Genomic DNA, 18106 nt, shown 5'->3' on the forward strand with positions numbered 1-18106 from the left:
ATATCGGACACCGGGATTCGAACCAACCACCTTAGGTCCTGGATCGGCTGCTTGCAAGGCAAACGCCACTGTACTATCTCTCCAGGCCCTTTATTTTTTAATAAGCTAAAGAGTTCAATTTATAAGGTCTCCAGTCTTTGCACTAATAGTGTGAACAAATATAGGATCTATATTCCTAGAAAACATTGCTTATATTTAGAAAAACCAAAGAGAAGAGCCAAAGTTTTATTTTATTAAAATTCATGATTATCATGAGTCTTAAAAAGAGAGGAAGGGGCCAGAAAGATAGCATGGAGGTTAAGATGTTTGCCTTAGTCTAGCAGGAGAAGGTTTGGCAGGCCCACGCCATGCCGGAGGCCTGCTTGGCCAGGCCTGGGGGGGGGTGCGGGACTTGGGTAACCCCAGCACCCCTCTGACGCCTTGCTCCAGATCTCCAGGGCTTCCCCGGGCCACACACCTGGGCAAGCCGGTGAGTTGGGTCCCTTGGTGGAGCTTGAAGGTACCCTAGGCCTTACTCCACTATCCATGTGGCTCCTTAGGGAGGGTCTGGGTGGGGCTCTGAACCTCTGGTCTCCCAGCTTCTTGAAGGATCTCTCCTTCCTGGGAGCTGGGAGTCTAGCAGGAGAAGGTTTGGCAGGCCCATGCCATGCCGGAGGCCTGCTAGGCCAGGCCTAGGGGGTGGTGCGGGACTTGGGTAACCCCAGCACCCCTCTGCCGCCTTGCTCCAGATCTCCAGGGCTTCCCCGGGCCACATGCCTGGGCAAGCCGGTGAGTTGGGTCCCTTGGTGGAGCTTGAAGGTACCCTAGGCCTTCCCCCACTATCCATGCGGCTCCTTAGGGAGGGTCTGGGTGGGGCTCTGAACCTCTGGTCTCCCAGCTTCTTGAAGAATCTCTCCTTCCTGGGAGCCAGGAGTCTAGCAGGAGAAGGTTTGGCAAGCCCACGCCATGCCAGAGGCCTGCTAGGCCAGGCCTAGGGGGTGGTGCGGGACTTGGGTAACCCCAGCACCCCTCTGCCGCCTTGCTCCAGATCTCCAGGGCTTCCCCGGGCCACATGCCTGGGCAAGCCGGTGAGTTGGGTCCCTTGGTGGAGCTTGAAGGTACCCTAGGCCTTTCCCCACTATCCATGAGGCTCCTTAGGGAGGGTCTGGGTGGGGCTCTGAACCTCTGGTCTCCCAGCTTCTTGAAGGATCTCTCCTTCCTGGGAGCCGGGAGTTTAGCAGGAGGAGCTTTGGCTGGCACTGGTAATCTCTGTCCAGTCTACATTCTCAAAATCGCGCGGGGGCAATAGCCCCGCGCGCACAAGAAACATTAATAGTACTCTCATATGAAACATTAATAGTACTCACTATCATTGAATTATGTTTTTATGTATGCAGAATGTCCATTTTGTACTCTGCCCTTTTGCATACCCCTTCATAAGTTCATATTTCTCTTTAACTTCTTTAACTCCTATCATCATTACTCCTTTTTTACCCTTTCTAACTTAAGTACTGTTGAGTCCTAATTCACAGACCAAAGTGGTGCCCTAGAGTTAACACCCACCCAACTATTTTAAAAGGCATAAAAATGACGCATATCTTTTCAACATTTTATGGGTGTTTTCTTTGACGGCTATAACTTTTACTAAATACTTTCTTATACAGTGATGATCCCCCCCCCCCCATGTTTTTTATCTTCTCTTTGTGAACTGCTCAATATGGAATTTGGTGTGAAAGAATCCCTCAGTTTAATACTTATGTTTGAACCAAGTCATGGGTCTTGTTGGAAATGTTCTTATGCCCCCATATATCTGATAGCACCACGTGGCTTTATTACTTGTTTGCGTAGGCACACTATAACATGGGAAAATACTATACATACCAATAAGTTCTTATCTAATAGAAATGGGAACACACAAATCTTGTAGTGCAATGAGACCTTACACCCTGAACATTGACATAAAGACCTGGCACAGGCCTCAGAAGAATGGGCATTCTCCATTTACCCCTTGATCTACAGAAGACATTTACAAAACATCCAAGGTTGTATATAACATCACCCTGAGGCATTCCTGTACCAGGGACGACCCTACAGCTGCTCTGACATCGATCTACTCAAAAGAGACATCCCTTAACACTGAGAAGACAACAAGAACAATGACCTGCTTACTGGACAGGGCTTGCTGTATTGCCCCTTTATGGTGAGGTTTGTCTATAACATCACCTGGAAGCAATCCTCTACCACGGAAGACCCTACCACTGCTCAGACATTGTCCTGCTCAAAAGAGACTTCCCTTAACACTGAGAAGACTTAACAACAACAACCTGCTTACAGGACAGGGCTTCCTGCATTCCCCTTTCATGGTGAGGTGAAACGAGAAGGCACTCCACATCATGACTTCAATGTAGGACATGCAGATTCCAGAATCTTTAATACAGAAACATGAGACCAACAACTGAGACTGTGTGATAAGTGTGTTGGCGCTACGAACAATGTCTTGGAGCGAACTATAACTTTCCTGAGGCCTAGAGCTGGTCTTATGCCAGGAAACTTCAGGGGTAGGATCTCTTTGTATTTAGGCCAAGGCTATTCCTTTCCATGCCTCTCATATTTTGGTGGGCCTATGCAAACAACAATTGCCACTCTAACACCGTTTTTACTGTGCTCCTTTGACTCTAATCCTTAAAACACACCCACTTAAAATTTGAGGTTAACTTAAGCTAATAGGCATGTACATGGAAATGTAAAAAATACTATGCCTCTAATGTTTAAGGAGTTACGTAAGTTTGATGGCTTTAGATTGCCTTGTGTGCTGTTAAGAAATATTATAATGTGCTACAATCTGGGGACTTGAGGGACAAAGTAATTGCACATGGATTCTGTTTTATTTATCTTAACTTTCTTTGGTGAAAGTTCAAAGTTAAGATATCAGCAAGGGGACTTCTTCTGATAATTATGTTATGGGTGATTGTCCTTCCACTGTAACTTTACCTTATCCTCTTTATTTGCATCTTTTGTTCTCATAATTCATAATAAAAAATTATAAAACTGAAAAAAAAAAAAAAAGATGTTTGCCTTGCATGCAGAAGGACTGTGGTTTAAAACCTGGCATCCCATATGGTCCCCCGAGGAGCAATTTCTGAGTGTAGCGCCAGGAGTAACCCCTGAGTGCTGCCAGGTGTGACCCAAAAACAAAAAAAAAAAAAGAGGAGGGCAGGAGAGATGGCACAACAGTAGGGCATTTACCTTAATGCGGACTACCCAGGATGGTCCCAGAGTTAATCCCCAGCATCCCATATGGTCCCCCAAGCCTGCCAGGAGTGATTTCTGAATGCCATTGGGTGTGGCCCAAAAAACCCAAACCAAAAACCAAAAAAAAAAAAAAAAAGAATAATGAAAAAGGCACAATAGGGAAGATAAGTATGGTCCCAGATCTTCCCTTAGTGTAGAACCTGTGCCTGAACTGATACAAGTGAACCATTCTTTTTTGTTTGCACATTTTTCCCCCCTCTGGATCACACCGGGCAGAGCAATGGGGTTACTTCTGGCTATTACTCTTGGTGGGTTCAGATACTATATAGGATACCTGGGATCAAACCCAGTTGAATGTGCAAAACAAACACCTTACCAACTGTATTACTGCTCTGGCCCCTTGCTTGCATTCTTTTTTTTTTTTTTTTTTTTTTTTGTGGTTTTTGGGTCACACCTGGCAGTGCTCAGGGGTTATTCCTGGCTCCAGGCTCAGAAATTGCTCCTGGCAGGCACGGGGGACCATATGGGATGCCGGGATTCGAACCGATGACCTCCTGCATGAAAGGCAAACGCCTTAGCTCCATGCTATCTCTCCGGCCCCTTGCTTGCATTCTTAAAAATATGCTGGTGGGCCCGGAGAGATAGCAGATAGCACAGAGGTGTTTGCCTTGCAAGCAGCCGATCCAGGACCAGAGGTGGTTGGTTCGAATCCCGGTGTCCCATACGGTCCCCCATGCCTGCCAGGAGCTATTTCTAAGCAGACAGCCAGGAGTAACCCCTGAGCAACTCCGGGTGTGGCCCAAAAAAACCAAAAAAAAAAAAAAAAAAATGCTGGGGCAGAAGAGATAGCATGGAGGTAGGGTGTTTGCCTTGCATGCAGAAGGATGGTGGTTCGAATCCTGGCATCCCATATGGTCCCCCGAGCCTGCCAGGAGCGATTTCTGAGCGTAGTGCCAGGAGTAACCCCTGAATGCAGCCGGGTGTGACCAAAAAACAAACAAACAAACAAAAATATGCAGTTGAAATAAATGAGTCTATGAATATCTTGTTTTACGACTGTACTCTATTTGTTGGCATAAAGTTTTCTGGTTAAAGGAGCTTCTAATAAATACTATTTGTCTGTTGGCTGGTTTTTTTGTTTGTTTGTTTTTGGGCCACACCAGGTGACACTCAGAGGTTACTCCTGGCTATGCACTCAGAAATCGCTCCTGGCATGAGGGATCAAACTGTGGTCTGTCCTAGGCAAGCAAGGGCAAGGCAGACGCCTTACCCCTTGCGCCAACACTTCGGCCCCTTGTCTGTTGTTTTGGGGTCATACCCAACTGTGCTCAGGGCATATTCCTGGCAGTACTCAGGAATCATATGAGATGCTGGGGATCAACCCAGGTCAATCACCGAGGCTGGCCGTTTACAAGGCAAGTATACCCACAATACTAACACTCAAGCCCTCCGAATAATTAAGAACAAAATATCCCTCACAACAAAACTGTGTATTATGGATGTAATATGAAGGAAATATTTGTCTCCGTAAGATCTTTTTTCCATTTTTTTTTTTTTTTTTTTTTTTTTTTTTTGGTTTTTGGGTCATACCCGGCTGCGCTCAGGGGTTACTCCTGGCTGTCTGCTCAGAAATAGCTCCTGGCAGGCACGGGGGACCATATGGGACACCGGGATTTGAACCAACCACCTTTGGTCCTGGATCGGCTGCTTGCAAGGCAAACACCTCTGTGCTATCTCTCCGGGCCCTCTTTTTTCCATTCTAAGAGTGAGCTAGATGGAAACAAATGTTGACTCTAGCTACAGAAAGAAGGCAAGCACAAGGTAAGTATGGAGGCCAGATAGATAGTACAATGGGGTAGGGCACTTGCCAACCTGGATTTAATTTCCAAGATCCCATATGATCCCCAGAGCCCAGCAGGCGTGAGTCCTGAGTGTAGAACCAGGAGTGAGCCCTGAACACACCAGTGTGTGGCCCCAAAACAAAGAAGGTAAGCACAAATACCAGAGTTATACGGTGTTCACAGCATTAAACCCCTTTTAACACTGACTATATATACATGATTCAGAATTCAGGAGCAATGTATATATATTACATAGTTCTTACCTCGGCTGAATATCTCTTGTAGCTTTTGGTCACTGATTAAAGCATTAACTGTTTCTCTCAGTGCAGTATGTTCCAAAAGAATTTGGTTTTGGCTATCTGTTCCCATCTGGCAAAGATAAAATGAGAAAATGACTGGATATTAATATGAATATTAATATAAACTATCTAGCCCAGATAAGAAAAATATACTCCTATGGTATTTTATATCAGCATTCGTCACAAGAATGTTCTTTAAGAACCCTGGTCTCAAGAGACACATGAGCAAAAAAAAAAAAAATTAAGGACTCTAGGAATAATTAGATTTAGGAAATATTATACACTATAAAATTTCTATGTAAATTATCAATTAAAACCTCTTTTTACCTAAATGAAATTTTTCTTACCTCCTCTTAGAGCAGGGGTCTCAAACTCACACACAGGCCGCAAACGGCCCTCCGTACAACATTTTGTGGCCCTGCCCTAGAGGAATCTTTTTTTATTTTGTTTTGTTTTAGTTGTTTGGGTCACACACCCCAATGTTCAAGGCTTACTACTGACTTTGCACTCAAGGATCACCCCGACTTTGCCTCCTGCGATCCCCAGGTAAATTGAGTTTGAGACCCCTGCTCTAAGAGGAGGTAAGAAAAATTTCATTTAGGTAAAAAGATCTCATATTTAAGGATAAAAATTTTATTCTAGGCATTAAAGAAACAGTAAAGCAGGTAAGGTCTTGCCTTGCATGTTGCTTACCAAGGTTCATCCCTGTCATGAGGTATGGTTTCATGAGTCCTGTTAGAAGTGATCCCATGGGGCCGGGCGGTGGCGCTAAAGGTAAGGTGCCTGCCTTGCCAGCGCTAGCCTTGGACGGACCGCGGTTCGATCCCCCAAGCCAGGAGCAACTTCTGAGCACATAGCCAGGAGTAACCCCTGAGCGTTACCGGGTGTGGCCCAAAAACCAAAAAAAAAAAAAAAGAAGTGATCCCTAAACACAGAGGCCAGGAGTAGCCCTGATTACTGACAGGTGTGTTCCCAAACAAAAAATACTTTTTTTTTTGTTTTGTTTTTTCATACTTGGTGGTACTCAGAAATTACTCCTAATGTGCTCAGGGGATAGACTGCAAGGCAGCATGTAAGGCTTTATTGTATCTCCAGCCAAAGTTTCACAATTCTTAAACTTTAGACAGTGAACTAAGTATTCTAGTCATAAATTCCAAATCTACTCACATAGCTCATTTGTAGTAGAAAAATTTAGGAGCAGAAGTGGGAGACCACAGACAGGGCCTCTATGCAACCTATTCTAGGAGCTGGGCAAAGATGAATGCTTCATAAATCACAGAGTATGACCAGAGCAGGAGAGCCAGGTCCATCAGGTTGCCTGACCAGGAATGGAACAGGGTCCCAAAATAATTTGTAAATGTTTATATGGAACTCAAACAATGTATTTATCACTGATTGTACCAAGCATCATGTATGTTATCAAACACCGTATATGTTAGGTGAGAAAACTGTTCCAAAGAATTGGTGTGTCCTGTGTCTGACCTTTCTGAGCTCTATGTGAACTGCATGTTTGGTGTTAGCCAAGTTGAGTTCACATGTATAAATAAAACTTGGCTCTCTTGGGGCCAGAGCGATGGCACAAGTAGTAGGGAGTTTGCCTTATGCTCACTAACCTAAGCCAGACCGGACAGTGGTTCTATCCCTGGTGTCCCATATAGTCCCCAAGCCAGGAGCGATTTCTGACATCAAAGCCAGGAGTAACCCCTAAGTGTCACCGGATATGGCAAAACAAACAAACAAACAAACAAAAACCCCACCAAAAACACAACCGTTTCTCAAACTTTTTAAACAGGGGGGGCCAGTTCACTGTCCCTCAGATTATTGGAGGGTTGGACTACAGCAGGGGTCTCAAACTTGTGGCCTGCGGGCCATTTGCAGCCCTCCGTACAACATTTTGTGGCCCTCGGCTGGCCTTCAAATATCTCAGTATTTGCGATTATTCGCTTACCAAATAATCGCAATAAAAATCGCATTAAACATTCGCATACCCCGAGCAGTTCCGTTCGGGGTATGCAAGTGTTTAATGCGATTTTTTGCGATTTTTTTCTTACTATGCGATTTTTTATTGCAAATATTCAGTAAGCGAAATCCCTTATGCGGCCCTGCCTCACCCCCACTTTGCCTCCTGCGGCCCCCAGGTAAATTGAGTTTGAGATCCCTGGACTACAGTAAAAACAAAAATTATGAACAAATTCTTATGCACACTGCATATATTTTATTTTGAAGTGAAGAAACAAAACAGTAACAAAGACAGTAAGTGGAAGTGGCCCACTGCTAATCTCTCAAGTTCTTGTGTCTAATTCTTGGTCAGATTTCTGTAAGACCAACCAACAAAATTATAGGTATCCTCAGACAAGTAATTACCTCTGGGAAACCGCCTCCTCTGAAGTGGCTCCTAAAATTGTGATCCTGTACCAGAGACATATTATAGCAGGTTGGGAACTTTCCTTCCAAGCACCTGACCCAGATTTGATCCCTGGTGCCACATACTGTCTGTTCCCCAAACTCAGCCAGGAGTAATCCTTAAGTTCAGAGTGAGAAGTAAGCCCTGAGCATCATTAGGTATGGCACCAGAACAAAGCAACAAAAGAATTGTGATCTTCAGTTTTTTTATTAATGTTTGTACTCCCCCCCCACCTTATGTTGGCCACACCCACCAGAGCTCCGAGGCCACTCCAGGACTTCCAATAGTGCTCAAAGAACCAAACAGAGCCTGGGGGCCAGCAGGCTCCCAGAAGAAAAGCAGGTGTTCCAGCACTTTAAGCCAGGTCTTAAGTGATTTTAGGGTGGGGTAAGGGTAAGCGGAAGAAAAAAAAAGCCTCAACTAGCAAAGGAAGCAATTGTTTTAATGTTAAAAGAATAAAGGAAACACCCAAGTTTATAATCAAAAAAGAAATCAGCAGGGAGAGAAATAAATGTAGAACCTGAGTACCTGGAACAAATGCAATCCATTAGCATCTGACAGGAACCGAAGCTCTCGATCCAGAAGGTATTCAATTGGAACCACAGAACCCAAACCCAGTTTATCTACCAAAGGAGTGAAAGTCTGTAAAATATAATGACAAGTAATTGATTAAAATAGGAAGAGAAAATAAGAAACAATTCAAGCAAATGTTTAACTTAAGAGAAAATATCTATTGTTAATGTACGTATACTCCTGAACTAAAGTCTAATAAGCCATTGGAAACATTCTTTATCCAGCCTCTGTTCCTCTTAATAATTAAAGGAAGCAAACTTGAGTTAAGGACAGCTCAGTACTCTTGCAACTAAAAAGAAAAAGAATGAAAAATTCCGCTTTGGCAAATCATACCTGTTCAAGAGGGACAAATCAGTGTAAAATTCTCAGAGAATTACAAGTTACTCCATAATCATCTCTAGAATCCTATGAAATCTCTAAAATAATCCCTGGCATAATTAAATTATTGTGCATCATAAATTCATAATACTATTTATTTCTTAGATTTACAAAAGTCCCCCAGAGAGCTATAGTCATTTAGGTTTCTTTTACAAGTTCAATAAAAACAAGAGGACTGGAGCAATTGCACAGTGGGTAGGGCATTTGCCTTGCACATCCGACCCAGGTCTGATTCCTGGCATCTCATATGGTTCCCTGAGTCTGCCAGAAGTGATTTCTTCCCCTTTTTGGGGGGGCGAGGGCACACTGGACAGCACTCAGGGGTTACTCCTGGCTCTGCACTCAGACCAGGAGCGATTTCTGAGAGCAGAGCCAGAAATAACCTGAGCACCACAGGGTGTGAATCAAAAACAAAAACAAAGACAAAAAAATTTAAACGGAAGACCAGAGAGCTACAGTAAAGGGTTTAGGTGCTTGCTTAGCATTGACCAAAGTTAAATCCTACTAGGTATGGCCCAAATTCCATTTCTCAGTGTTGCCCACAAATAGAATGTGGTTCCAGTAGCCCTAAGTAATTTCTAGATCACTGCATCAGGCAGGTATGTGAGAGTCCTACAAGTGAAGAGTGTGAGTCCTAAGCAAGCACCTTTGAGTGTGTTGTATGACATTTTCTCATCACAACAGCAAAGAATACCACCAGGAAGAGTTGCTTTGGATTAGGTGAAGACTTGATTACTTTCCTTTCTCTTCTCCCCTTCCTTATCTGTGTGATGACACTGCGGGTCACAATACTGTGGTTCTCATGCACATTTGGGCTGAGGTGCTCCCTAGGATTCATGTGATGCTCATATATATTCTCATCAAGGGCCACCCCTTCAGTTGCAGTGCTTCAACACACCTGGTTATAGCATGGCCATTCCTGCACTTGGCACATGCAGTGGCCATGGGGATCCAACTATCATGCCTGCAGAGAAGATGCTGCAGTCACTAAGTCATCTCCCAGGCTCTAGGTGAAGAAATTCTTCAGAAACTAAAAGGCTCAAATACCATCTAATAAAAGAAAATTCGGAGGAAAATATGATCTAATTTTTTTCCTTTGATAACTTCAAAAAGGGTGTGTTAGGATACAACATGGGACTGTGGTAATTCTAAAGAGTCCATTACTTGAGAAATACCATAGTTATAGGATAGTAGTCAAGTTCTAATAATTTTTCTAGACAATAAAAGTTTCTTACCAGAGCTGGCCACTGTGCAATTGAAACTCGAGTGCCCTGGACAAGGATTGGGTCTTTCCGGTGTGCCCACACTAGAGACCCCTCCAACAGAAGCACAATAACTTCTTCCGCATGAACTTTAACCCAGGAGTGTTGTTTCCAGTTACAGCCATCAAATTCTACGAAGATCTGAAAAAGGAAATAGATCAGAAGTCATGAGTCATGTATAAATGGGACTAGAGATATCGCTCATGTCAGATATGTGGCACCAAAATATAAAAACAGTGTAGAACTGGAGAGATAGCACAGTGGTAGGGCATTTGCCTTGCACGAAGCCGACCCAGCACAAACGGAGGTTTGAATCCCTGCATCCCATGATCCCCTGAGCCTACCAGTAGCAATTTCTGAGTGCAGAGCCAGAAGTAACCCCTGAGCGAACCGGTGTGATCCCCCCCCCCCAAAAAAAAAAAACAGTGTGTGCGTAAGTATATAAACCTACTTTGAACAACTCCTTTGAAAAGTTCTATTAAATTGTTTTAAGTTATTTTAATAAAACTTCAATAAAAACAATTTTATGGGGCCGGCGAGGTGGCGCTAGAGGTAAGGTGTCTGCCTCGCAAGCACTAGCCAAGGAAAGATCGCAACGGTGGTTCGATTCCCTTGGTGTCCCATATGGTTCCCCCAAGCCAGGGCAATTTCTGAGCGCTTAGCCAGGAGTAACCCCTGAGCATCAAACGGGTTGTGGCCTGAAAAACCAAAAAAAAAAAAAGAAAGAAAGAAAGAAAGAAAACAATTTTATGTCAGTCCCAGAAAGATGATCTCATCAGGTCCACTCGAAAAAGAGTAAACCGGGGCGGAGAGATGGCATGGAGGCAAGGCGTTTGCCTTCCATGCAGAGGGACGGTGGTTCGAATCCCAGCATCCCATATGGACCCCTGCAGCTGCCAGGAGAGATTTCTGAGTGTAGAGACAGGAGTAACTCCTGAGCGTCACCGGGTGTGACCCAGAAACAAACAAACAAACAAACAAACAAAAAGAGTAAACCCAGGCCTTCTGCACAGTGCTCCTTTGAGTGATCTTCTCTGGAGGTATTATTCATTTTTCTCCTTTTCTGTGTTGCCAGGAATCAAACTCTGTCTCACATGTGAAAAGCAAACTATGCTGTTGAGCTATGTCATTGGTCTTATTGTTTGTTTTTGGGTGATATATCAAAGTAATATACATGGTACATAACTAGTGAAATTAATAATGAATAAGTAGTAGAAAAAAGAGTAACTGCCTTCTCAGGTGAGTGCATACATCACATGCAGAAAGGCCAGGTTCAATCCTCGACACCACATGACCCCCAAGTATCACCAGGACAAATTCCTGCACTAGGCATAGCCCCTGAGCACTGCTGAGTGATCCCCAAACCAAACCAAACCAAACCAACAAAGTACCACTGCAATGGTTGATCTTAGATTTAGCAAGAACATACTGCAAATACAATACTACTTCCTTTCAGAAAAGACACTCTTTTTACTAGAGGATTGGGAGATAGAACAGCAGGTTGTATGCTTACGCCGAATTAGTTTTGATCCCAGCACACCAAAAGGTACCCAGAGTCCCCCTAGGAGTGGTTGACCCAGGTTCAATCCCTGACATCCCATATGGTCCCCAAAGCACCACCAGGAATAACTTCTGAATACAGATTAGCCCTTAAGTATCTTCTGGTGAGGCCCCCAAATAAAACAAATAAAAGAAAATGATTCTTAGTAAAAAAAATAATAAAACAACAAAAAACCACTCTTTCTTCTAGGGGATTGGACAGAGTATACAGGGAAGGGTGGTTGCCTAGCATGCAGCTGTGGCTGGCTGTGACTGCACTGAATCCTGGCGTTGATTATGGTCGAATACAAAAGGACAGAGACAGGAGTGGACTTAGCACAGGCAGGTGTGGCCCCAAAAGACTACCATGTGTGCACCCCAATTTGAAAAACCTCCACAAAATACAAAACAAGAACTATATATTTTTTTTTTGGGGGGGGTCACACCCGGCAGTGCTCAGGGGTTACTCCTGGCTTTATGCTCAGAAATTGCTCCTGGAGGCTCGGGGGACCATATGGGGTGCCGGGATCTGAACCACCATCCTTCTGCATCTAAGGCAAACGCCTTACCGCTGTGCTATCTCTCCGGCTCCCAAGAACTGTATTTTTTTTGTGTGTGTGTGTGGTTTTTGGGTCACACCCGGCAGTGCTCAGGGGTTTTTCCTGGCTCCGTGCTCAGAAATTGCTCCTGGCAGGCAGGCACGGGGGACCATATGGGACGCCGGGATTCGAACCGATGACCTTCTGCATGAAAGGTAAACGCCTTACCTCCATGCTATCTCTCCGGCCCCAAGAACTGTATTTTTATCATATGCTTTAGTTCTCCATATAAATTTTGCTTCTGAGCTGATTCAATATAGCGTAAGAGACATACACATTTAAAATCAACAGTCAATGCCTAAAATATAGCTGATCATAAAAGGAGGGCTGGAGTATATATTTATATCCCACTTCATTTTCAAAGAATTTTACTTGGCTTGAGGCTGGAAAGATAGCAAAGCGGGTAAGACACTTAGCTTGCTTGCAGTTGACCCATCTTTGATCCCTGGCAGCACATAGGGTCCCCCCTGCAAGCCCTACCAGAAGTGATTCCTGAGTACCCTCAGGTGTAGTCCAAACGAAAAAAGAATTTGGCTTTACTTTTAGAAACACACATGACAAAAAAAAAAAAAAAAACCCAAATCATAGATAAGAGAGCTGGGGATATATGTTTCAGAGGATAAACATTTAAAATCAGGGCTCAGGGGCAGAGTGATAGTACAGTGGTTAGTTTGCTCAGCCACATCCCCAGCCCCTTGGTCCTTATTTGTTTGCTTTGTGATCACAAGGCTGTACTCAGGGGTTACTCCTGCCAGTGCCTGGGAACTGTCTGGGATCCTGGGGATTGAGTTGAGTAGGCTGCATGCAGGGAAGGGAGGGAGGGAAGGGAGGAGAGAAGGAAGAAAAGAAAGAAGGGAGGGAGGGAGAGGAGGGAGGGAGGAGAGGGAATGAGGAAGGGAGGGAAGGAAGGAGGGAGGGAGGGAGGGAAGAAAGGAAAAGGGGAGGGGGAGGGAGGAAAAAGAGAAGGGAAGAAGGGAGGAAGAGAGAGAGGGAGGAAGGAAAGGGGGAGGGAGGAGGGAGGGAGAGAAGAAGAAAGGAGAGAAGGTAGGAGGGAGGAAGGATAGAAGGGAAGGAGAGCGCGGGGGCCGGAGAGATGACATGGAGGTAAAGTGGTTGCCTTTCATGCAGAAGAACGGTGGTTTGAATCCCGGTATCCCATTGCCCCGTGCCTGGCAGGGGCAATTTCTGAGCATAGAGCCAGGAGTAACCCCTAAGCACTGCTGGGTGTGACCCAAAAAAAAAAAAAAAATAGAAGGGAAGGAGAGGGGAGGAAGGAAGATGAGAAAGGATGGAAGAAAGAAGCAAGAGAGAGGAAAGGAAAGTGAGAAGGGAAGCAAGCTCAAGAGACAGCACAAAGGGTAAAATGCTTGCACTGCATGTGCTTACTGGTGTTAGGTCCCAGGTATCCCATAAGGGTCCCCCTGAATACCATCAGGAATAATTCCTTAATGCAGAGCCAAGAGTAACTGCTGAGCACCACCAGGTATAGCCTCCCAATTTTCTTTAAAAGTGGGGGGATCCAGGGCCAACAGAACATTAAGTCACCATCAAAGTGAAAAAGGGAAAATTAAAGCAGTCAATAAGCATCTACATAAATTCCATGGTTGAGTAATATTATAATTGGTTCAGAGCTTCTTAGGTCAATCTGAAAAATAGAGGACAGCAGGACAGTTCCTCTGGAAAACAAAACATAACAGAAATCAAGCAATTCCTCTGAGAAACACTTTCCCAGCCACTTGATTCTATGAGATGTTTCTCATGTAACGCTTTCTAAGCAACAATGAGTAATGCAGGAAAATGTCAGGCTCCCTACAGTCCTAGTTCCCAAGTAGAAATCAAGTCAGAGGCACCGAGCACTTCCTGTGATTATTAAAGCTTGGGCTTGCACATGTATTCAATATTATTTTCAACTATATGAGATGTAATAAATTATTTCAAATCCAGGGCAAAAGAATTAGCAGAGGGCACTTGTCTTGCATGTGGCAGGGCACTTACTTGTCTTGTATGTGGCTTCCCCAGATATGATGAACCCTGCCTGGTACACACACCTTCCCACAAGAATGATTCCTGAACAAGGAAATCAGCACAAATCAGGTGTGACCCCCAAATCAAATATCAGCAACAAAACAAAACAAAACTCAATCTAGTCAGAGTAATAGTACAGTGGATAGGACATTTGTCTTGCACACTGCCAATCCAGGTTTGATCCCTGGCACCCCATATGGTCCAGAGTCTGCCAGGGCTGCTGCCTGAACTTGAGCCAGGAAGTAAACTCTGAGCACCAAAGTATGGCCCCTACCAAAAATATCAAAAAAATAACCTTAAATCTATTAAAATTGTTACTGTATTTATAATAGCTTTTGTAAATATACTGGGTTTTTTTTTTTTTTTTGGTTGGTTGGGTTTTTTTGGGTCACACACGGCAGCGCTCAGGGGTTACTCCTGGCTCTATGCTCAGAAATCGCTCCTGGCAGGCTTGGGGGACCATATGGGATGCCGGAATTTGAACCACCGTCCTTCTGAGTCTAAGGCAAACACCTTACTGCTGTGCTATCTCTACGGCCCCAGTAAATATATATATTAGTTACAAATATGTGAAAAGTCAGGTATTTGTATGTGAAAAGCATGGAGCCATTGCTCAGCCTAGCAGTGGGCTTAATAGGTAATAAGTAATCATGAATTTTTCAGTTGTATACAGCTGAAGTTATCCTAGATGTTAAATGCATTATGGAATACTATGACTTTATTATTTATAATATACCACGTGTAAGTTTTACTGCTGCCTTATTTACTTGTTGTCTGGGGGGGGGCACAACTCAGGGGTTTACTCTTGAATGAAACTATGTTCATGAGTCACTTTTGGTACTTTAGGATACCACATGTCAAGCCACCAGGTATTTGAATGCAGGGCATGCAAGGCAAGTGCCTTAACACTCTGTACTATCTTTCTGGTCCCTCACTGCTTACATTAAAACAAGTAACGTGGGGCCAGTTAAACATTACAGCAGGTAAGATGCTTGCCTTGCATGCAGCTAACCTGGGCTTGATCCCAGATATTCCATGTTGTCTCCCAAGCCCACCAGGTGTGATCCCTGAGCACAAAGCCGGAAGTAAACCTTGTGAACTGCCATGCTTGGCCACAAATAAATAAGGGAAACAATATTTAAAAGTATGATGACAAAGAAATACGCAAATGAAGAACTGAGTTATATGGATAGTAATAGGCTCATTACTCACGTATATAGTCTAGAGAAATAAATACAACTTCAAGGAGCCAGAGAGAGAGCATGCCTTGCACACAGCTGATCCAGGATGGATAGTGGTTCGAATCCCAGCATCCCATACAGTCCTGTGCCCTGTCAAGAGTGATTTCTGGGGCCCGGAGAGATAGCACAGCGGCGTTTGCCTTGCAAGCAGCCGATCCAGGAACAAAGGTGGTTGGTTCGTGTCCTATATAGTCCCCCGTGCCTGCCAGGAGCTATTTCTGAGCAGACAGCCAGGAGTAACCCCTGAGCACCGCTGGGTGTGGCCCAAAAACAATAACAAAAACAAAAACAAAAAAAGAGTGATTTCTGCACACAGAGCTAGGAGTTAACACCTGAGCACTACTGGTGTGACCCAAAAGCAAAAACAAAAAAACTTCAAGCAACTTCTGACTGTAAAAATAAAGTATTAAAACCCATGTGTAGGGACTGGAACAATATTTTAATGCGTAATGGGCTTTGTCTTGCATGAAACTGACCCAAGTTCTTGAAACGGATCCCCGGCATCCCATATGCCCCTCTACATTCACCACCAGGAATGATTTTGAAAATGGAGCCAGGAGGAAGGCCTGAGCATCACTTGGTGTGGAAAACAAAAAACAAAAAAACAACAAAAAATAAACAAAACAGAACAAAGTACATACAAGTAGAGATTCAGGCACCAAAAATGATAGCAAATAATGAACAAAACTGAGGCTTAAGTGCTAGGAGGCCTGGATTTGAGTCTTAGCTCCAATCTATTGTAGAAGTTGGCCAAGTCACTTGCTCCTTCTCAAGTTAGTAAGACACACCTAGCCTTGCTTCGTTGATGATCAGTACGCTATAAGTAAATACATATATAAAGACCGGATGTGAAAATGTAATAAAAATTAATGAAGTTGGGGCCGGAGAGATAGCATGGAGGTAGGGCATTTGCGTGCAAGGACAGTGGTTTGAATCCCAACATCCCATATGGTCCCCGGAGCCTGCCAGGAGCGATTTCTGAGTGTAGAGCCAGGAGTATGGCTTAATTTTAATTAAACTGTATTTCATGGGGCTGAAGAGATAGCACAGTGGTAGGGCATTTGCCTTGCATGCAGAAGGGAGGTGGTTCGAATTCCGGCATCCCATATGCTGCCAGGTGCGACCCAACAACAAAAAACAATATTAGGGGCCAGAAAAAGTACAAGGGTTAACACGTGGCTGCAGCCCCAACATTGATTTGAATCTCAATAATGCATATGGTCTGAGCCACGTATGGTCCAAAAGACCAAAAATCAGGAACTACAGAGATGATACAGTAGTTAAGGTGTTTTTCTTGCATGCAGCCCACCTGGGTTCAATCACTGATACTTGCATATGAACCCCAAACCCAGTCAGGAGTGATCCCTGAGCACAGCTAGGTGTGGCCCAAACACTAAACCAAAAACAATACAACAAAATCAACATAGTAAACATAGCAACATAGAGCTAAAGGGATAGTACATTTGGTTGGGCATTTGCCTTGCATTTGCCAGCCCACGATTGATCACAGGCACCATGAATGGCCCCCTGAGTCTGCCAGGAGTGATTCCTGAGTGCAGAGCCAAGAGTAAGCCCTGAGCACCACCAGGTGGAGCCCAAAACCAAACCAAAAAAAAAAAAAAAAAAAAGATCAACATAAAGGTTAGAGAATTATTAGTAAAGGGATTAAGGTGCTTCCTTTGTGGGTGGCAGATTCCCCTTCAATCCCTGGTATTATATGGTCCTGGGCACAGCCAGGAGCAACTCCCTGGGCAAAGAGCTGAGAACAGACATATACCCCCCACAATCTCCCCAAATTCAAGATATATATACATGCTAAGCCATACTGATATACAAATACAACAGCATTAAAAGAAGTCATTGTTAAAAAAAAAGTCACTGTACTAAAGCTGTAATTATTTTTTCTTTGTACAGACCTTGAACATCAAAAAAAATTAAATACTCCTGTGAATCATATCACCACATATCTGAAAACATCAGAGAAAAGTTGCACTACATGGGAGCCAAATTTCACCTAATTTAAGGGCAATTATCTCTTAACCTGCCTGGGCAAAGGATAAAGAACAAAGTGTTTAACTTGACGACAACCACAGTGCTACATGTTCTGGGATCAAGAACAGCTCCGGGCTGCTTGATTATAAACTCAGTAGGCAGTAATCTGAGTAATAAAGGACTTAAGTTTGTCACATAATCATGTAACCAAATGCCTGATTCTCTGCAAGGCCAATCTTATTCATTAATATAAGTACTGCATATTTACCCATCAAAAATAGAATACCACTTATATGTGTAGTTACCAGGGCCATAAATATGAAGGTGAACAAGCTATCACTTGGGTCTTAGACTCTCCCTACATAAGCCAGTCAAAAGGTACCGGAGGGGCTGGAGTGATAGCATAGTGGTAAGGCATTTTGTCTTGCACTGGCCAACCTAGGATGGACCCAAGTTCAATTCTCCAGTATTCCATATGGTTCCACCCCAAGCCTGCCAGGAGCGATTTCTGAGTGCAGAGCCAGAAGTAATCCCTGAGAGCTGCTGGGTGTGGTCCCAAAACTCACAACAAGGAAGGAAGGAAGGGAGGGAGGGAGGGAGGGAGGGAGGGAGGGAGGGAGGGAGGGAGGGAGGGAGGGAGGGAGGGAGGAGAATGATTATATAGTTACATATAAGGTAATAATAAAGATGCTCCATCAGGCTGGAGAAGGCATCTGCCTTCG

General features: G+C 44.1%; 1 protein-coding gene across 1 annotated transcript in view; it reads right to left on the reverse strand.

The window, feature by feature from the left end:
• The window catches only part of KDM3B (lysine demethylase 3B), a 92291-nt gene that overhangs the window by 57604 nt on the left and 16581 nt on the right, over nucleotides 1-18106 (reverse strand). The window contains exons 2-4 of the mRNA XM_049785986.1: nucleotides 9962-10129; nucleotides 8304-8417; nucleotides 5336-5441 (exon numbers count right to left, since the gene is read on the reverse strand). Coding sequence (XP_049641943.1) covers nucleotides 5336-5441; nucleotides 8304-8417; nucleotides 9962-10129 — 388 coding nt within the window. The remainder of the gene's footprint in view (nucleotides 1-5335; nucleotides 5442-8303; nucleotides 8418-9961; nucleotides 10130-18106) is intronic.

This window comes from Suncus etruscus, chromosome 14, assembly GCF_024139225.1.
Source record: "Suncus etruscus isolate mSunEtr1 chromosome 14, mSunEtr1.pri.cur, whole genome shotgun sequence".
In the NCBI taxonomy this organism is placed as follows: domain Eukaryota; kingdom Metazoa; phylum Chordata; class Mammalia; order Eulipotyphla; family Soricidae; genus Suncus; species Suncus etruscus.